The 22,433-nt window shown below is 37.5% G+C and overlaps 1 protein-coding gene across 4 annotated transcripts in view; it reads right to left on the bottom strand.

Annotated features, from left to right (window-relative positions):
- The window catches only part of ARID4B (AT-rich interaction domain 4B), a 165,267-nt gene that overhangs the window by 44,056 nt on the left and 98,778 nt on the right, over window positions 1-22,433 (bottom strand). For 3 of the 4 annotated variants that reach the window (XM_003267277.4, XM_030812652.1, XM_030812651.1), the window contains exons 10-17: window positions 20,528-20,604; window positions 18,687-18,841; window positions 13,581-13,653; window positions 12,117-12,211; window positions 10,539-10,636; window positions 8,982-9,225; window positions 8,475-8,650; window positions 2,489-2,749 (exon numbers count right to left, since the gene is read on the bottom strand). In XM_003267277.4, coding sequence (XP_003267325.1) covers window positions 2,489-2,749; window positions 8,475-8,650; window positions 8,982-9,225; window positions 10,539-10,636; window positions 12,117-12,211; window positions 13,581-13,653; window positions 18,687-18,841; window positions 20,528-20,604 — 1,179 coding nt within the window. The remainder of the gene's footprint in view (window positions 1-2,488; window positions 2,750-8,474; window positions 8,651-8,981; window positions 9,226-10,538; window positions 10,637-12,116; window positions 12,212-13,580; window positions 13,654-18,686; window positions 18,842-20,527; window positions 20,605-22,433) is intronic. The other variant, XM_003267278.3, reaches the window with a different exon arrangement.

Here is a 22,433-nt window from a genome sequence, read left to right as displayed (position 1 = left end):
AAGATCCAGCCATTGCACTCCAGGCTGGGCATTAAGAGTGAAACTCCGTGGAAGGAAGGAAGGAGGGAAGGAGGAAAGGAAGGAAGGAAATGAGCCCTGATTACATATAGTGAAAGTTAGAGAATACCTAAATTCTATCCATTTTTCATAGAATTTCAAATACTTCATAAAGGCCAAGAGGAAAAACTGCCTCTACATGTAAACTAGCAAAATAATTAGAAAAACTAAAAAGAGAGGTAAAAGGTGTTGTGACTCTATCTCGTGGGCATTATGCAGTAATTATTCGTTTTTGCTAATCCAAGTACTTCTTAATTTAAGAGATGAGGTCTCATTCTGGCACTCAGGCTGGAGTACAGTAGCATGATCATAGTTCACTGCAGCCTCAAATTCCTGGGTTCATGCGATCCTCCCACCTCAGTAGCTGGGACTACAGGCATGCAACACCACGCCCAGCTTTTTTCTTCCTAATTTTAAATTAACATATTCTACATTTACATTTATATCCTAGGCAGAAGTAGAACTCCCTCTACATTTACATTCAGTAAGATAATTTAGTAAGATCAAAATGACTAGAAGTCAAAAATTGGACAAAATATTCTATTGGTAGCTATATCTGAGATCTCAAGTACCTTCTTTGGAATATATTCATTAATAGCCAGGCCTTCAGGTGAGGAAAATCACGTACCAGAAAGGCAGCATAAGAACCAACAGCTGACACCTGCAATCCCAGCACTTTGGGAGGCCGAGGCGGATCACCTGAGGTCAGGAGTTCAAGACAAACATGGCAAAACCCCACCTCTACTAAAAATATGAAAATTAGCCAGGCACAATGGCGGGCACCTATAATCCTAGCTACTCAGGAGGCTGCGGCACAAGAATCGCTTGAGCCCGGGAGGTGGAAGTTGCAGTGAGTAGAGATCGTGCCACTATGCTCCAGCCTGGGCAGTAGAGCTTGTCTCCAAAAAAAAGACAAAAACAAAAACAAAAAACAAACAAAAAAAGAACCAATAGGTGAAAGGATAAATTGTGCAGTGTGTTAAAGTGGTATCTGGAAAAACTTATGTTTGTAGATAACTATCACATCTAAGCTCTGACGATAGGTATTCTTAAAATATCAAACTGTATCCTGATTAGACATAATAAAGAATGAGCCCAAAACAAAACTTCTGAACACTTCCTCATGACTTAAATTGCTATTTGCTATTTTCTTCCAAGCATCAGAATGGATCGGACTGGTACTTTTCTCAAAATAAGAAAGGTAATCAGATTAGATCATGAGCTTCCTATTATACAACAGGACAACAAAAAATTTAAGAAACAGAATTTTGTATAGTATAATTTATTTAAAACACATGCATGTAAGAATACTATATATTTTCTATGAGTACATTTGTATGTATGTGAAAGTAGAATGAAAAGTTAGTAAGGACAGCCTCAAAACTCTCAGAAGTTATTTTCTTTAGAGAAAGGGCATTGTGGGAAGTGATTAAAGAGAATCAAAATTTCATTTGCAACACTCAAACACAGAATTTGAGATGATGCCTTCCTATTAACTTCCCAAACCACAGAATATAGTTTAAGTATAAAGCATGAGAACTGTATTCCTCCTTGAAGACACTAGGTGCACCATGAAACCACAACTTAAAACTTCTATGGTTAATCTTTCCAGGTATCTAACTGTCTTATAGGCTACGTTTCAAATATAATATCAAATATTCTAAAATGAATTATTCTTAAAAGATAACTGAACGAATAGATCCCAAAACTGGCTTGCCAATTTTGGATAAAATCAAAATACAAAATTTCTTTGGAAAGCCAAAGAAAATTTATCTAAGAAAAATGCTTAAGTCATTGAACATGACTTAAAACCAAATTTCACTCCTGCCTTTCAGTTCCCTAGGTTAGGAGCAATCAAAAAGTATATTCTATTTTAGTGAAGCAGGCCTGCTTACATGTTCAACCATATTTTTTCAAAGATACTAATAAATTTCTGAGACTTCTGAATAAGGTTGTAATGCAATAGCTGTTAATAAGGAGATAAGGCTTTCTTAAAATAGCTAATGTTTCCTAGGATTTTAAATCTCTGACTACAGAAGGAAAGAAATGACTTAAGAATACAAAAAAGAGGTTACTGTGGCAATGTAGTTTAAAATGCAAGACAGCAAGCAGTCTGATAATTGGTTTGTAGATGTCCAGAAGTTCTGATCATTTCAACAATGTTTTGTCTACTGATCTACATGTAGTATATAAAAATCCAGTGTGTAGACCTCAGTTTTCTAGACATTAGGGATATCTTCCAAGTAGTGAAAACATTAATTGTAAGTCACTAAGTGAGGTATTTACATGCTAAAAACTATGTATTTTTTATAAGGTACTATGACCTCAATTAGAATACTAATAAATCTGTAATCCATTACTTAAGTTTTTAAATAGAAAAGTATTTTATAATTGTTTTTAGGTAATAATCACTAGCTAAAACTCAAGTTACCTCACATTCCATCCGCAGTAATGCACCAAGTAAAGGACCTCTCCACCTTCGACATCAGAATCTTTAATACTAGCTTCATACATTTTTTGATTTTTCCCTCGTCCATACCGCACTTGGACTTTCATGCCTGGTGGATAGCATTCAAACTCCTCTTCCTCATTGTTGTCATCATCATCTTCATCCTCTTCTTCTTCTTCCTCCTCCTCCTCCTCCTCTTCTGCTTCTTCATCATCTTCATCTTCTTCTTTATTCGTTTCATCTCTTGAAAGGTTTAAAAAATTGCAGAGTTAATAAAAGACACTTCATAAGTTTTTCAGTTCCAAACCACATATATTGATAAAAGTTGTGGCTGTGATTGTTCCAGGAAAAGCAGGTTCCACGTGTATGAAATTCTCAGAGTTTCATTTTACTATTAAAAACTAAAACTGTAAGACAACCAAGGTTACAGAAAGACACATTTAGAGAAAATGAAGATTCAAAAGTAAGTGCAGTAAAAGAAAATTTCCAAAAGTCAGAAGAACAGAATTTGTGCCGAACAGCAAGAAGCAAGTATGGTCAACTCTAACAATTTTTTTTATGTTTTATTAATAAAAGTGTTTTACATCTCAATTGACAAAAAAATTCATTATACTTCATTGCCATTTTACAACTAAAAATTATTTTTCATTCAAATATTTCCAGCCTCAAGATGTTTGTTTTATTTTTTTAGAGACAGAGTCTTGCTCTGTCCACCCAAGCTGGAGGCCTCAGGAAGTTTGAAACAATAATTTTTACTAGCAGATGGCAGTCTTAATAACTTTAAAACATTCTCCAACCGAATTTTCAAATGTTATAATAACTGAAATACTATTTTAATTTAAACAGAAATATTCTAATAATGTACTACCAATATCTTATCAGGTTTGTTCTTTCTTTTAAACTTCAATACAATTTCTACTCTCATTACCACAGATTTATTAACATCTTCTACAAATCTTCTCAACTTTGATGTTCCAAAGAAATAGACAGATGAGAGGCCAATTACAAGTATATGAAACTAAAAGTCAAACTATTCTATAAAGAGTATTACATCTTTTTTTTTTTTTTGATAGAGTCTCACTCCTGTCACCCAGGCTGGAGTGCAGTGGTGCAATCTCGGCTCACTGCAACCTCCGCCTCCCAGGTTCAAGCGATTCTCCTGCCTCAGCCTCCCAAGTAGCTGGGATTACAGGCAACCACTACCACACCCAGCTAATTTTTTTGTATTTTTAGTAATGACAGGGTTTCACCATGTTGGTCAGGCTGGTCTCAAACTCCTGACCTGAGGTGATCCGCCCACCTTGGCTTCCCAAAGTGCTGGGATTACAGCCATGAGCCACCACACCTGGCCTTACATCCATTTTTATCTTCTTAGTACCATGTACTTTCTAAAACTGAGCATTCATATCCTTTTTATATTGACCACCAATCTGTACTCAACAAGTTAGAGAAAATCCTCAATTATAAATCTTTCCAAACACTAGATTTATTTTTTTAAAAATTTCAACATGAAATCCAAGGCTACATTTAGTCTGGTTTTATTTGCTGTCCTGTATGTCTGTACTTAAAGACTCCATCACTTTAGGGCTGACAAATGACTAAACATCACAAGGCAGAACAACCAGATAGTTTAATATTTAAGCTTTAAAAATTAATAAAATACATATATTAAAATATATGCTATATTATATATTAATGATTATATATATATATATATATATTCCACCCCTCCCCCCCTTGGAGACATGGTCTCACTGTGTCATCCAGGTTGGAGTGCACTGGCCTGATCACGGCTCACTGTGGTCTTGACTTCCTGTGCTCAAATGATCCTCCCACCTCAGCATCCCAAGTAGCTGGGACTACAGGCACATACCACCACACCCAGATAATTTTTTATTTTTTATTTTTGTAGAGACAGGGGTCTCACTGTGTTGTTTAGGCTGGTCTTGAACTCCTGGGCTCAAGCAATCTTCACACCTTGGCCTTCCAAAGTGCTGGGATTACAGGCGTGAGCCACTGCACCCACCTGATGAATATATTAAAAAAAAAACTTCCTCCACTGAAAATTTCAGTTTTATATTCCTATATGCAACCTTTTAGGGATAATATACTTTATCATTCCTAATTATGTAATTATATAGGCAACAAAAATAATATATAAATAGTGATATAAGCAGCACTATAATGCTTTTTTATTCTCCTTTTCCTTCTGTATAGTGGGGCAGGAGTGTTGGGGGGATGTTTAATGGACCTGTGGAAGTAAGTCCATGTTCACGAAAGTATCAAATGTAACAATTTTGTCTGAACTATAACACAAATTCCTCAAAAATTCTCAAGATTTATTCCTATTTTAAAGACTCAGTTATAGTCAAATATATAAGTATTTTAAAAACTAAAACCTTCATGAAAACAGCTATAATCTGAGATATACATATATACGTATATATACATATATATGTACATATATGTATATATACGTATATATGTACATATATACGTGTGTGTGTGTGTGTGTATATATATACACACACACACACACACACACTGTGTTTTGTTTTTTTTTTTTTTGAGACAGAGTCTCGCTCTGTTGCCCAGGCTGGAGTACAGTGGCATGATCTCAGCTCACTGCCAACCTCCGCCTCCCAGGTTCAACCAATTCTCCTGCTTCAGCTTCCCAAGTAGCTGGGACTACACGCCACCACACTCAGCTGATTTTCTGTATTTTTAGTAGAGATGGGGTTTCGCCATGTTGGCCAGGCTGGTCTCGAACTCCTGACCTCAGGTGATCCGCCTGCCTGGGCCTCCCAAAGTGCAGGGATTACAGGCATGAGCCACCGCACCCAGCCTGAGATTAAAATATTAACAATGTTATTGGAAAATACCTTAATATTTCTATTATGAAAAAGTAATTTTATTAAGGCTAAAATATCTAAATAACAGAAATGGCATTATCAATGATAAATTATTATGAGGAATTTTATTTTATATAGTAAATTAAAACAATTTTTTTGAAAGAATACTTGCCTAAGTCATAAGACTATCTTTGCATACTGGGGAAAAGATGTGGCCACAATAAAAGAGATTTATCATGCACCTCAGAATCATCATATAAAAATGAGATATAGAATCAAAATTCTAATTTTTTGAAATGACGACAAACTCCAAGCTGTATCTTACATCATAGAATACACTGAGTTGATGAATACAAACAATTCTAAATGCCAACAGCAAGCACAATCATACTTTAGGTAGTAGCCCAGCCAAATTTTCATTCAATCTACAACAAAAACCCAACACTCTTTTATTAATTAAATCAAGCAATCAAAAATTAAAAATATACATTTAATATCACCCTCAGACACAAACCAAATGAAATTCACTTCAATAATACACTGAAGTATAAAGAAAAAAACAACATAATTACTGGCAATCAACCAAAGAAAACTATTCTACTCTCTAAGACTTCAGTGGCAAATTCAAGACTAATGTGCTAAACCAGATGGAACACAGAATGCCAAGAAAGAGAGCCTCTGAAAGTATAAAATGCAACCGACATACAGGTTAAAAAAATTAAGTTGATGCATACACTACATACATGCACTCATATACATACATACACTCACATACATACATACATACATACACATATGCATTTAAGCTAGTCACATTTTAGAGAAGAATATCTTGGGAAACGAAATGTATCAGCAAGGATTTTCATCTGAATTCACAAAGAAATATCAAATCTTCCCTACTTGATGTTACACTCTTTACAATGAAACAAAATTTTTTAAAAAGATAGTGTATTAAGTACCTGCTATGGTCAAGGCACTGAACTAGACATTTTACATATATCAACTTCTTCAATCTCCCACATCTGGACAATGGAAGAAGGACACTGAACATTCTTGGTAGTAGCCTATTACTTAGAGAAAGTTTATATGCCAGAAAAATCCCTATATATTAATTATCACTGTAAAAGTTTCCACTGCAATTATCTAATAAAACTCAAAAATCAATTACAGTAAGCCCCTCTTATCTGCAAGGGATACATTCCAAGATCCCCAGTGGATGCCTGAAGCCGTGGGTAGTACCAAACCTTATATATACTGTGTTTTTTCCTATACATACATATGTCTGATAAAGTTTAATTTATTAATAAGGCACAGCATGAGATAAGCAATGACTAATAACATAAAGCAATTATACTATGCTGTAATAACAGTTATGTGAATATGGTCTTGTCTCACTCTCTCAAAATATTTTATTGCACTGTACTCACCTGTTTTCAGACCACAGTTGACCACAGGTAACTGAAACTGTGGAAAAGCAGGGAGTACTATATAAACAGTCCCAACTGCAATGCTTCTAAAAAATATCTACCAAACTAGGGCAGTCACATCAGGAAAATTTTAGTTTGAGGTACACATATACTAATAAATATCTGTAGTACATAAAAATCCATATAATTATAGAGTTAAAGGGGTTATTAAAAACCTACAAAATACAGTTTATTCTATAAAATAAGCAAAGCACCAACTTAAAAAATTAGCAAAGAAAAAAATACAGATTTATCACAGTGCCTTGCAAACAGCAGATGTTCCAGAAACATCTGCAGATTTAAAAATCAGATTTTTTGGTAAAAAGCTGCATTTTTATTAAGATTCTTATCAAAATGATCTCCTTTAGCAGTACTTTAAACATACACTTCTACACATGGAAATATAACAAAGTATAATCAACAACCACTTTTACTACATTCTTCTAAACCCAGGATTTTTTTCTTCCATGTTCGTCTGTATGGTGCCACCAAAATTTCAGAACTCTGATCAATCAAAAGATTTTAGGCAAAAAGCTGAAATCTTTACTATTTCTTAATACTTGAAATAGTCTCCAACAGCAATAAGGCATACTTCAAATATGTATTTTTATAAACAAAAATACAACAAAGTATAATAAACACTTTTTACTATATTCATATAAGCCCCATTTTTTATTTTCCCCTTCCCTGTTCGTCTGCATACTGTGGCCAAACGTCAGTACGCTAAAAGATTTTTTTTTTTTTTTTTGAGACACAGTCTCGCTCCGTCCCCCAGGCTGGAGTACAGTGGTACGATCTCAGCTCACTGCAACCTCTGCCTCCCGGGTTCAAGAGATTCTCCTGCCTCACCCTCCTGAATAGCTGGGATTACGGGCACATGCCACCACGCCTGACTTCTTTGTATTTTTAGAAGAGACAGGGTTTCACTATGTTGGCCAGGCTGGTCTTGAAATCCTGACATGAAGTGATCTGCCCGCCTTGGCCTCCCAAAGTGCTGGGATTACAGGCGTGAACCACCGCACCTGGCCTGCTAAATGATTTTTTTAAAAAATTCATTGTACTTATTTAAATGAGACACTAACAGAGATGTTTATGTTTCTTAAGCCTCAGAAAAAAGATTCAATGCCAAAGATTATCTATAAAATCCAGGGGTCCACTAGCAGTGCATAAATTACATTGTCAAGTAATTCATCATTCCAAGTGACTAAAACAAACAAATGCTACTATCACATAAAATAGAACATACAATTTTTGGCCTTTTAAAACTTTTTTTTTCTACTCTTGCTTTTGCTTAAGAAATAAATACAACTCTCAGAATCTATAGCCAACATACAATCTATAAAACACGGACATAGCCCCAAGTTTCTATTATCAAGTAATTCAGCAGACCTAAAAAGTACTTTGCTCTAGCTAAAAATTTTATCAATTTCCATGATGAGAGCAAGAAGGGTGGATCAAAGTATGATCTTTCTCTACAAATTTCTATCAGTAGGGTCTCTGAAAGAAGTGAATGCTATTTAATTTAAAAATGCCGCTCTATTATTTAATATTTTGTCAATTAATTTAGATACATACATATACATATACAAAGTGCAAATGATAAGAATCCATCAAGCTGAAATGCATCGTAACCAAAAACAATTTTCTTACCCAGATTTTGCTTTTTCTTCCTCAGCTTCTACCTTTATGTTGAGGGATTCATCTACCCTAGTTGTGTCATCATCTTTGTCATCCAGATTTTCATTTTCTTCTGGTTTTTTAATGTTAACTTCTTTTTCCTGATCAGAATGTGTAGGTACAGATTCTAATAAATTCTTTTTACTTCCCTAGAAAAAGATCAGAGGAAAGAAACCAACACAAGTAAAAATTTTCAACCTATATCCATGGTTTATCTCTTAGCAACAGGAGGTATCAACCAATTCTAATATTAAAAGTTATAAATTACTTTTAAGAAACTCCTGCTACTTTAAAGCTCTAGAAAAAAATAGCTAACAGCTATTTTGAAGTTATTATGATAAAAATTATACAAAAGTAGCACTTAATGAAGAAAATAAATAATAAGAATAATGTTATACAATATATTGATTTTGGAACTTTATAGAGGATACGGAAAATATACCAAAGAAAGCAAAGGACAATTAACAATATCTGATTTACCAGAGAGGGCTTAATATTTTCTTTTCTTTCAATTTCATCCTCAATAGGCTTTTCTTCTTTTGGTATTATATTCCTCTCCTCCTCCATCTTTATTTCTTTGATCTCTGTTTCATTTTCCTCCTTAACTTTTACTTCTTTTACATTTTCACACTCCTTACATTGCTTGTTAACAACTTTCTCTGGCAATGCCATCTGAAATTCAATGTTGGCTGATCTACAGTACTCCTCAAAACCATATAAGTATCTGGAAACATGAAGAGAAATTGCATTTGGTGAAAACATTTCAAAATATAACTATAGAGTTATTTTTAATGTGTATTCATTTCTTTTGTCTAAACTCTCAGATATTGAGCCATATTAACATTCTAATTTATTCTAGTTCTTTCTAATCTTTTCAATGCAAAAAAAAGTTTTGTCAAAAAATTCATTTAAAAAACTGTGCTCAGAGTCGTAACAATAACAGCTATTAAAACTATTAGTAATAGCATCTATTTTCTGCACATTTCTTATGTGTGAGGCTGGACTCCTTAGTAAATCTCATTTAGTCATTACAGTAATCCTGGGGCATGCAGCAGCATCTATTTTTTTTTTTTTTTTGAGACAGAGTCTTACTCTGTTGCCCAGGCTGAAGTGCAGTGACGCAATCTCAGCTCACTGTAACCTCCGCCTCCTGGGTTCAAGCAATTCTCCTGCCTCAGCCTCCTGAGTAGCTGAGACTACAGGCATGAGCCACTATGCTCAGGTAATTTTTGTATTTTTAGCGGAGACAAGGTTTCACCATGCTGGCCAGGCTGGTCTTGAACTCCTGACCTCAAGTGATCTGCCCGCCTCAGCCTCCCAAAGTGCTGGAATCACAGGCATGAGCCGCCGTGCCTGGCCAAGCATTCCATTTTACAAATGAAGAAACTGAGGCTTAGGAGAATAAATAACTGGCCCTAGGGCATAAACAGCTAATAATTGGCAGAACTAGGATTCAAATGTGGATTTACTTGACTTTAGAATATTAGCTTTTTAACCTCTATGAAGTACTTGACAAATGTACTTAGCCACAAAAACTTTCTTCACAGAATTTCTCATAGATATACTATTCATAGAATACACTTTAGAAAATGCTATCATAGAATGACTACTCTAGTAAAATGTTCTGATTTTTTTTTTTTTTTTTTTTTTTTTGAGACAGAGTCTCGCTCTGTCACCCAGGCTGGAGTGCAGTGGCATAGTCTCAGCTCACTGCAACCTCCACCTCCTGGGTCCACGCCACTCTCCTGCCTCAGCCTCCCGAGTAGCTGGGACTACAGGCACGTGCCACCACGCCCAGCTAATTTTTTGTATTGTTAGTAGAGACAAGGTTTCACCGTGTTAGCCAGGATGGTCTTGATCTCCTGACCTCGTGATCCACCCGCCTCGGCCTCCCAAAGTGCTGGGATTACAGGCGTGAGCCACTGCGCCCGGCCCTGATTTCTTTAAAGAAATAATTAGCCTCAGTTATAAGGTAAATTTCATTCTGCTTTCTAGGTAAAAATACTGAAGATAATCATATCAATTATACTAACTTACTTTTTATAAGCACATTTAACATTGTATCCTGCAGCTGAATTTAAGACAGGGATTCCAAGATCTTGGTAGACTTGTTTCCAAACAGCTCCACTTTCAATCTAATGGACAAAGTGAAACAAAAACTCTCAAATTAAAAGGTGTTAATGTAATAACATTTTGATAGACACAGTATATATGAGTATATTTTTATATTTATTGGTCCTAGTCTCGAAAGAATTTTTTAAAAACTTGATAAATTATAAATTTGGTTTAAAAATAAAGGTTTTAGTACTCTAACAAATATCAGAAAATTATAAATGTTGAAATATTAGGTCATTTGACTTTTTTTTTTTTTTTGGAGACAGGATCTTATTCTACTGCCTAGGCTAAAGTGCAGCAACAGTGGCACAAACACAGCTCACTGCAGCCCTGAACTTCTGGGCTCAAGGGATCTTCCTGCCTCAGCAACCCAAGTAGCTGGGACTATAGACGCACACCACCACACCTGGCTAATTTTTTTTGTAGAGATGGAGTCTCACCATGTTGCCCAGGCGGGTCTCAAACTCCTGGGCTCCAGCAATCCTCTGGCCTTAGCCTCCCAAAGTGCTGAGATTACAGGCATGAGTCACCATAACTGGCCCCATTTGACTTTTAAATAAACCCAGTTATGGAAAATGGAAAAATATTCGGGCTCTTAAATCAAAATTTTTAACAAAGAAATAGAGACAAACATTTTTAAAGGATTTATTATTTCGCATAAAATATACAGGCTAATAAATGAAAGCAGTTCTAAAGAAATTTGTGAAGTATTTTATTCCATAGAATATTCTCAATTGGATAAGTATTGTACATCACACCAACCTTAAAATAATTTCTTCAGATCAGTTCAACAAACATTTCCTGCCTTAATCCCTTTACGTTCTTAAAGGGATTAAGATCCCTGCTCTTAAGGAGCATACTGTCTAATGAAAAAAGAGACACAGGAAGGATTTCCACCAATATGGCGCTGCTGTGACTCAGATAAAAAGAGGAGGTTTACGAAAGTTTGACCAATTTAACAGTAATCAGAAAGCTGATATGAAAAATCTCTTTTTTTTTTTTTTTTTTTTTTTTTTTTTTTTTTTTTTTGAGACAGAGTCTCATTCTGTCACCCAGGCTGAAGTGCAGTGCAGCAGTGCAATCTTGGCTCACTGTAATCTCTGCCTCCTGGATTCAAGTGATTCTCATGCCTCACCCTGCCACGTAGCTGGGATTACAAGTGTGCGTCACCACATCTGGCTGATTTTTGTATTCTTTGTAGAGATGGGGTTTTGCTATGTTGGCCAGGCTGTTCTCGAACTCCTGGCCTAAAGTGATCTACCCGTCTCAGCCTCCCAAAGTGTTGGGGTTGCAGGCATGAGCCACCATGCCTGGCCTAAAAAAATCTTTAAAATTTAAATTTTGTCTGAGGAGGCTAGCTGTACTTTCCACTTTATCTTCTTCTTAGGTTTTTACTGAAAAACTTTGTTTTGTTGTTTAGAAAAACAATTTCAGAGATGGCAAATACCTGAGAAAACACGTTACATGAAAAAGATGTTTCAGTTTGACTACAATACTCACATTATCAAATCCTCCAAGTTTGTGTACGAGTCTGAATAACTTAAAGAGATTCAAATTTCGATATCCAAGTACAGGTCGTTTGTTAATAGGTGTACCTGTTACAGAAAACACAAACTATATTAGATCCACACTACATTTTTAATTTAAAATTTCAAAAGATTCAAATAATACCAGAGTATTTATAGTATTTTATATATACATATATATATATATATATATACGTGTATATATATATATGAGAAATTCTCTTGTTAATCAAAGACATGGTATCTACACATAAACAAGCCCATGGCCACTTTAAAATTTTTTCACATAACCAGATTTTTGAAACCTTTTATTTTCATTCTACTTTCTTCCCTCTGCTGAGCAAGTAAATAAATATTAGACAACTGCTTCCCAATGAGAGTTACTTTTATGGCATTTTCTTTGTATTTTACCAATTTACTACTACTCTAAATAATGATTCTATAGTAAAGCTACATGTTTGTTTGTTTTTTTCATTCTAACACAAGAAAATGCAAGGCAAGGATGCTAAATCAAACCATGAGAAAGTGGTAGAGGAGATAACAGGGTAGGGGTACAATGCCTCATATAGCCATTTCTACAAAATATATGACTAGCTTAATCATATTTTTTCGCTCTTCTCTAGTATTAGATTTTATTCATTTTCTTTGCTTTTTCATTTATCTTATACAAGAGCCTATGAAACAGCATACTTCTTAGGCCAACCCTCCATTCATGTAAAGAAATAATACAAGAATCAAAGACATTTTATATTGAAAAAGAAAATATATTGTGTTAGGCATTATCATTTATGAAAACAAAACATGACAAACAGAGTCAGTTTCTACTCATCAGCATTACAATCAGGGATTTAGAAAACGTTCAATTCCCAGTGTATTGTGGTGTTTCCAAACACTAATCATTCATTTTGCCCTTCCCTTTCAGCTAGAAAGCCTCTCCTTACTCGTTTACAAGCATCTTCCCAGGAAAGAAGTAGACTCTGACCAAGAAGATAAGCTACAGAATAACAGTGTTGAGGTTACAGAAGGATTAGTCTTCTTCCTTCAATCCTTCCATGGCCTTAGCAGCTTCTGGCAGATTAAATAAGCTGAGCCAAGGCTCACTTTGAGACTTTGTCACACTTCTTTCTCTATTTCTGGCTTAATTCCCATTTTGCTACTGTTCTTTAGGGACCCATAGATAGGTAAAGGGATTGGCAGGACAGGGTAGTAAGTGCATTTATGTGTCCATAGCCACGATATCTGTCAAAATGCTATCAAATTCCTCATTCTACTTGTTACGTGACAGACGCTATGCTAGGTGCTGGTGATACCAGAGTCAAAAAGACAGCCATAATTACTGATGACATAAAGTTCAGTAAACAAAATTCTATTCTTATTTTTAAGATACTAATTATCTGTCCAAAACTTACCACATTAAGGATAAATAAAAAATACTCACCTCTATCTTCCATAAATTTGTACAATTGCTGAAGAAAGTTCTCCCTTTCTTCTGGAAATGGTTCTATTTCTTCCTAATTTTAATCACAAAAGAATATTATTTTCTTCAATTAAGCATTTTAATAAAACAAGCAGATTTCTTACCAACAGCAAAGACTAGTATTCATTAAAATACTTCAAAGGCTTTTTATCTAATCAAAGTTATTCTTTTAACACTAAGCTGTTCAAAACCAGATAAGTCTAGACATTTTATGTTTTATAGAGGAATATGTCTTAAAAAGTATCCCAATAGTTAGAATCCCCACAGTAAAAATTCCCATATGAGAAAAGGGACTAGCAAGATTGTTCGTGTTTTTTTTTTTTTTTTTTACCATATCAGAGAGCTATTTTTCAAATCAGGATCACAGGCTCAAGAATACTTACTCTCAACTTGTGCGAAACTGAGTCAGGGTTAAACATCAAAACTAATTCTATTATTGCTCCTCAAGGTACTATAAAAGTATGGGTCCCATTAGCTGTAACTGCAAGTATCCTTCATTTTATGCAGCCCCACTGTATATACCTCAAGCTTACGTAATCAGTGAAGTGGGGAACAAATTTGATCTACAATACCTGAAGATTCAGACTTAGGGAAATCTTCAAGTAATAAAATAGTTCCCCGATTTATCAATTACAAGGGAAGGACTAGCTTCTTGCTGCTGTGGCCAAGGGCTGTGGCAGCAGGGAGCTGGTCCTGAAGCAACCTGCAAGGAGCAGGGTAGTAGGTAAGATTGAGGAACTCACCAACTCAATGACTTTCATCTATTCAACAAACACTTGAGCACCTGTAAGTGTAGGCACTATGCTAGGTGCTGAATCAAATAAAAGAAAAAATAAGCCATGGAGCCTACTGTTACAGAACATGATTAGGAGTAACTGCAGAGAAAATGATTCCAAATATACAGCTAGGCTTTACAGTTACTCTGGCTTAAATATACATATTTGTAACAGTAAAAGTTAGCATATTCAACTGGTAATCTAAATAAATAAAAACACAGCATTTTTAAATTTGGAAAATCATGTGCCTAATGCCACTGCTTTAGCAAGACTGTCTTTTTAATTTAAAAGCTAGTACAACAAAGAAAGGTAATTTTTTTTTTTAAAGCCCATGTTGATAAACTATTAGGTTTTCTAATTGGGCAGAGAAAAATAAATGACAACCATTAATTTGCTAATGATGAATCTGTATTTCTCAATTTAAACACACTCCATACATTCAGGTTTTGGTAAGGTGATCAAATACAAATCTAAGGACATCTATTTTCTAGATGTTATCTTAAATGTTCCCATAGTACAATATTTAACTTTAATAAACAGCCCAGCTTATTCCTATTCCAAAAACGTTTAAGGTAAGCTTTTAACTCAAGAAAATGTTTACACTACACTACAGATTTGCTTTTACAAAAACACTTGTGAAAACACTAAGCACCAAAAGGTTTGGTAGCTATTTATCATTTGTTATATTTTACACACTATGACAGACACTTTAAGTATGAATACGAGTAAGACAGCATTCCTAACTTTAAGGAACTTACAAATTCATGGGGAAGAAAAAACAGACAAATATAAATGACAAAAATATGTATAAGGAGCAGTAGTAGTTTTTTATTTTGTTTTGTTTTTGAGACAGAGTCTTGTTCTGTCGCCCAGGCTGGAGTGCAGTGGTGTCATCTCGGCTCACTGCAACCTCCGCTTCCTGGGTTCAAGCAATTCTGCTGCCTCAGCCTCCCGAGTAGCTGGGAGCTGGGGTAACAAGCACCTGCCACCACGCCCAGCTAATTGTTTTTTTTTTTTTGTTTTTTTTTTGAGACAGAGTCTTGCTCTGTCGCCCAGGCTGGAGTGCAGTGGTGCAATCTCGGCTCACTGCAAGCTCTGCCTCCCGGGTTCACACCATTCTCCTGCCTCAGCCTCTCCGAGTAGCTGGGACTACAGGCGCCCGCCACCATGCCTGGCTAATTTTTTTTTGTATTTTTAGTAGGGACGGGGTTTCACCGTGGTCTCGATCTCCTGAACTTGTGATCCGCCCACCTCGGCCTCCCAAAGTGCTGGGATTACAAGTGTGAGCCACCGCACCTGGCCAATTTTTTTTTTTTTTTAGACGGACTCTGGCTCTGTCACCCAGGCTGGAGTGCAGTGGCATGATCTTGGCTCACTGCAAGCTCCACCTCCTGGGTTGACACCATTCTCCTGCATCAGCTTCCTGAGTAGCTGGGACTACAGCCGTCCACCACCATGCCCGGCTAATTTTTTGGTGTTTTTAGTAGAGACAGGGTTTCACCATGTTAGCCAGGATGGTCTTGATCTCCTGACCTCAGGTGATCTGCCCACCTCGGCCTCCCAAAGTGCTGGGATTACAGGCGTGAGCCAACACGCCCAGCCACACCCAGCTAATTTTTGTATTTTTAGTATAGACAGGGTTTCACCATGTTGGCCAGACTGGTCTCAAACTCCTGACCTCAGGTAATCCGCTCGCGTCAGCTTCCCAAAGTGCTGGGATTACAGGCATGACCCACCGTGCCTTGCCAGGAGCAGTAGTAGTATAGACTAGCAAATGAACTGCTGCTTTCCTGAGGTGAGAGAGGTGATGGTTCACAGGTTTCTCTTTACAGAGATGGCACCTAAGTAGGGTTCTGAAAACTGAACAGGAATGTGCCATGCTGACTAAGGAAGGAGGGGAGGAAAAGATGGTGCCTACAGAGGTACTAGCATATGCAAAGGTGAGTAGCAGCAATATATGTAATTTGACACTGCTACAGCATAAAGTTCAAGGGGGGGGGGACATAGAAAGGGAAATGATGAGAAAAAATTGAGGCAGGAATTGCACTATAAAGGAGATTCTATACGAAAGCTTAACTTTTACAGTGACAAAAAGCTACTCAGGAGGTTTTTAGCAGCAAGGGTATGATTGCTCATTTTAGCAATTTAAATAGAAAGCAGTCAGGGAGAGGACTGAAGCAGGGAAATTTCTACATTACAGACTGTCATTACAGATCACTATACCCTAAAATATAACCTCCAAAACAATCTCATTTCATTAATACTTTACTACAGTTAAAAGGCAGAATTTCATAACTTACCTAAAATATTACATACTGACCAATTAATTTACTAAACACATTAAATACATTTCATTTCCTGGTCAAATATAGTAGCCTTCACTATCTGCACCACTCATTAACTTTTACCAGGCTGTTCAGCAAACCATTAAAGAGTACCTTGTCACTGCCAGACCTAAAGCTCCAGTTAAAATAAAATCCAAAATTTGAGCTCTTTGATCCATATACAAACAGATGTCTTATTTATGATCTAATTAGAACTATCTACCCATTTGTCTTAGATAAAATGATTCAAGATTCTCTGAATCAAAGAGATATTGATCTTTACTTTTCTGTTTTTTTTTTTTTTTTTTTTTTTTGAGACAGGGTCTCACACTGTCACCCGGGCTGGAGAGCAATGGCGCAATCTTGGCTCACTGCAAGCTCTGCCTCCCGGGTTCAAGAGATTCTACTGCCTCAGCCTCCCAAGTAGCTGGGATTACAGGTGTCCACCACCACACCTGGCTAATTATTTTGTATTTTTAGTAAGTGACGGGGTTTCACCATGTTGGCCAAGCTGGCCTCGAACTCCTGACCTCATGATCTGCCTGCCTCAGCCTCACGAAGTGCTAGGATTACTCATCCCAGCATGAGCCACAGCACCCGGCCTTCATTTTTCTTTTAAATATTAAATGAAAGATGTATTTTATACTTTTCTGGGTAAATCAATAAAATATGGAGATGTAAACATTTCATGAGGTGACAGCTGTCAACATGGTAATGAAATGCATTTTAAAGTATTAGGTAGGTAGGGCCGGGCGCGGTGGCTCATGCCTATAATCCCAGCACTTTGGGAGCCCGAGGTGGGTGGATCACAAGGTCAGGAGATCGAGACCATCCTGGCTAACACGGTGAAACCCCGTCTCTACTAAAAATACAAAAAATTAGCCGGGCGAGGTGGTGGGCGCTTGTAATCCCAGCTACGTGGGAGGCTGAGGCAGGAGAATGGCATGAACCCCAGGGGGCAGAGCCTGCAGTGAGCCGAGATCGCGCCACTGCACTCCAGCCTGGGCGACAGTGAGACTCCGTCTCAAAAAAAAAAAAGTAAAAAAAGTGTTAGGTAGGTTCTTTTTAAAAAAAAATAATAATAATAAGACAGGGTCTCACTCTGTCACCCAGGATGTAGGGCAGTGGCAAATTCACGGCTCATTGCAACCTCCACCTCCAGGGCTCAGGCTGTCCTCCCAACACAGCCTCCTCAGTAGCTGGTGCAACAGGACTGCACTGACATGCCCTACTAATTATTTTTATTTTTATTTTTGTTGAGATGGGGTTTCACCATGTTGCCCAGTCTGGTCTTGAACTCCTGAGTTCAAGCGAGCCGCCTGCCTTGGCCTCCCAAAGTGCTGCGATTATGGTCGTGAGCCACCGTGCCTGGCCTAGGTGGAAACTTTTTTTTTTCTTTGAGACAGAGTCTCGCTCTGTCGCCCAGGCTGTAGTGCAGTGGCGCAATCTCAGCTCACTGCAAGCTCCGCCTCCCGGTTTCATGCCATTCTCCTACATCAGCCTCCTGAGTAGCTGGGACTACAGGCGCCCATCACCACGCCTGGCTAATTTTTTATATTTTTAGTAGAGACGGGGTTTCACCGTGTTAGCCAGGATGGTCTCAATCTGCTGACCTCATGATCCGCCTGCCTCGGCCTCCCAAAGTGCTGGGATTACAGGCATGAGCCACTGTGCCCAGCCTGGTGGATACTTTCTTAATCATCTCATAAACCAAAAGCATAGGAAGACTAAGACATGTTTTTGAGGTTATTAGGATAATCAGACTTAATATTTTTAATTTCACAAGATCATACATCTAAAGTAACCAAGTAAACTATGTGATTATGAGTATCACAAATACAAGATTATGAAATATTTCTCATATTAAAAATACTTATGTGATTAATCACTTAATGCCAAATCCTAACCCACAAGGGAAACCCAACTGTTATTTATAATTTTAAAAGGTATCAACTGTTTTCACTTACCTCTTCTTCACTGCTATTATCCTCCTTTTCTTTTTCATCATCTTCCTCCTCCTCTTCTTCCTCTGCTTCACTGCTAGAGCTATCTTCTTTCAATTCAGTCTTCCAGTTAGCAGGAATAGTTCTACTTTTGTGAAATTCAAGTGCCTGTTCAAAGGCTGGAAATAGACCACAAGCTACGTGAACTGAAGAAATTAAGACAATTGTTTTCTCAAAAAGCATTAAACACGATAAAGAAATAAAAACTACTGTACTAATACCACTGACATTTATTGTTTGCTATGTACCAGAAACTGCGTTAAGTGCTTTTAAATGTAGCAATATATTTAATCCTATCCATCCTATGCATTAGGTGGTCATTTTATAGATGGCAAAACTGCCACCATTGGAAGATTACTTAAGTTAAAATAAATAAAATAAGAGCAGTTTTGTTCTTTTAAACAAAGATTAAGCTTCGCTAGTAAAAATCTTTAATACAGGAAATCATGTAATATGCAACAAACAATTATCAAACAGTATTAATACCAGGCACAGACCCATTAAAATAAATATACAATACCTGAAAATTGACCACACATGATTTTTACATTTTCAGTTAAACTTCAATTAAAACTACGGTAACAACTACCTTCAACTAAAATTAGCTAGACACAATTATTCTCATTTTACAATATATGGGAATAAATTATATACCAAAAAATCTTGATGATTTTAACCAATTTACATAGCATATTACTGAATTCAAGGAATAAGGGCAAAGAGAAGGCAACTATTTACAGTGCCAAAAACCAAGTGACAGATGCAATTACCACATATTCCTCAAATAAAACTACTGGAGCCTTGTGGTTAAGGATGTACATTCATTAGTGAGAAATACCAAACCAAAATTACTTTGATTCCTCAGCCAGGCGTGATGGCTTATGCCTGTAATCCCAGCACTTGGGAGGCCAAGGCGGGCGGACTGCCTGAGCTCAGGAGTTTGATACCAGCCTGGTCAATGGTGAAACTCTGTCTCTACTAAAAACACAAAAATTAGCCAGGCATAGTGGTGGGCGCCTATAGTCCCAGCTACTTGGGAGACTGAGGCAGGACAATCGCTTGAACCCAGGAGGTGGAGATTGCGCCGAGATTGTACCACTGCACTGCAACCTGGGCGACAGAGCAGGAGTCCATCTCAAAAACAAAACAAAAAAAACAATAACACAAAGTTACTTTGATTCCTTTCTTCTACCATTCCCAGAAACTAATATTTTATTTACCAGGCAAAAGCTAGATTATAGTAATAGCTGACTACACAGTTCTCTCCCATTATTCTAGATTATTATGCCTGACTATAAGCTAAAAAAAAAACACACACACAAAAAAGGAAACTTATGGTTGGGCACAGTGGCTCACGCCTGTAATCCTAGCACTTTGGGAGGCCGAGGCAGGTGGACTGCCTGAGCTCAGGAGTTCGAGACCGGCCTGGGCAACACGGTAAAACCCCATCTCTATTAAAATAACAGAAAATTAGCCGGGCATGGCAGCATGTGCCTGTAGTCCCAGTTACTCAGGAGGCTGAGGCAAGAGAATTGCTTGAACCCAGGAGGCAGAGGTTGCGGTGAGCCGAGATTGAGCCACTCCAGCCTGGGCAACAGAGCAAGACTCTGTCTCCAAAAAAAAAAAAAAGGAAACTTATAACACAGAAGACACATGGGTTTATAAAAATAAAGGTGACAAGGAACCAAATATTACCATAAGAACATAATTTAAAAAAAATTTTAAAGAGCAAAGAAAAATTTAATCTTCAAAAACACTTTAGCGGTTTTTACAGTACTTGTAATTTATTCCAAGATTATCCTTACCTTGCTTTAAAACAGCATCAGGCTTTGGTGCAGTGTCACTAGTAATTTCATGGACATCTTTTCTTGGAACTGAAGTACTATATATGTTTTTTAATTATAAGAGAAGAAAAAAACCCCAAAATATGACTGAGATTAATTAAGAATCCAGATGATTACATAAGACAGAAAGATACTGAAAATACGGGAATGTTGACATTTACAATAAAAGTGATTGCACACAGAGTAGCAAGTCAGAAATAACATAAAAGACAGGATGTGAAAGTACGTAATCATCTACAGAAGGATCCTACCGTAAGAGCTATTTTATAAACACCAATGTGTTCCCAAATACCAGAGTCCCCTGCCCAAATGCAACACTGAAAACTTTTTTTGTTTTGTTTTGTTTTGTTTCTGAGACAGGGTCTCTGTCATCCAGACTGGAGTGCAATGGCACAACCTTGGCTCACCACAACCTCTACCTCCCAGGCTCAAGCGATTCTCCTGCCTCAACCTCCCAAGTAGCTGGGATTACAGGCACATGCCACTACCACCCAGCTAATTTTTGTATTTTTAGTAGAGACGGGGTTTCACCATGTTGGACAGGCTGGTCTTGAACTCCTGACCTCAACTGATCCACCCACCCTCGGTCCTCCCCAAAGTGCTGGATCAGTCTCCACAGACAAACTAAAAAAGTAAGAAAAGAATTAGCCAGGAGTGGTGGCATGTGCCTGTAGTCCCAGCTACTTGGGAGGCTGAGGCAGGGAGCTGACTGGAAACCCAGGGCAGGGTTACAGTGAGCTATGATCGTGCCACTGCACTCTAGCGTAGGCAACAGAGCAAGATCCCATCTCTTAAAAAATAAAGGTTGAGCTGGGTGCAGTGGTTCACACCTGTTATCTCAGCACTTTGAGAAGCCAAGGTGGGTGGATCACCTGGGGTCAGGAGTTCAAGACCAGCCTGACCAACATGGTGAAACCCCATCTCTACTAAAAATACAAAAATTAGCTGGGCATGGTAGTACATGCCTGTAGTCACAGCTACTCGAGAGGCTGAGGCAGTAGAATCGCTTGAACCTGGGAGGTGGAGGTTGCAGTGACATGAGATTGCGCCATTGCACTCCAGCCTGGGCAACAAGAATGAAACTCCATTTCAAAAAAAAAAAGTAAATAAAATAAAATAAAATGAAATAAAATAATAAATAAAGGTTGGACACAGTGGCTCACAACTGTAATCCCAACACTTTGGGGGCCAAAGTGGGCAGATCACTTGAACTCAGGAGTTCAAAACCAGCCCGGGCAACATGGCAAAAAAAAACCCTACAAAAATTTGCCGAGTGTGGTGGCACACACCTGTAGTTCTAGCTACTTGGGAGGCTGCCAGAATACTACAGTTGCCACACTGTACATCAGATCCTGTACATTTTATTCATCTTACAAATAAAAGTTTGTGCTGTTTTAGTAATGTTTTCCCATTTTCCTTACCCCCCAACAATTTAATATCAAGTCAGCATTCAATTTCTGTGCTCAAATTCCTCTGATTATCCCAATTTTGTTAAAGTTGGTTCTACACATTTTTTTGTTTTGTTTTGTTTTGAGATGGAGTCGTCTTCTTGTCACCCAAGCTGGAGTGCAATGGCATTATTTCTGCTCACTGCACCCTCCATCTCCAGGTTCAAGCGATTCTTGCTCAGCCTGGTAGCTGGATACAGCGCCCACCACCTGCTAATTTTGTATTTTAGTAGAGACGGGTTTTCCATGTTGGCAGGCTGGTCTCGCACTCCTGACCTCATGATCCACCTGCCTAGGCCTCCCAAAGTGCTGGGATTACAGGTGTGAGCCACCGCGCCAAGCCTACATACTGTTTTTGAAGCTAACTTTTCAGACTGGGTGCAGAGGCTCACGCCTGTAATCTCAGCAGTTTGGGAGGC

Source organism: Nomascus leucogenys, chromosome 5 (assembly GCF_006542625.1).
Source record: "Nomascus leucogenys isolate Asia chromosome 5, Asia_NLE_v1, whole genome shotgun sequence".
In the NCBI taxonomy this organism is placed as follows: Eukaryota; Metazoa; Chordata; class Mammalia; order Primates; family Hylobatidae; genus Nomascus; species Nomascus leucogenys.
The sequence above is the reverse complement of the archived record's forward strand: the minus strand, read 5'-3'. Positions and strand labels throughout refer to the sequence as shown.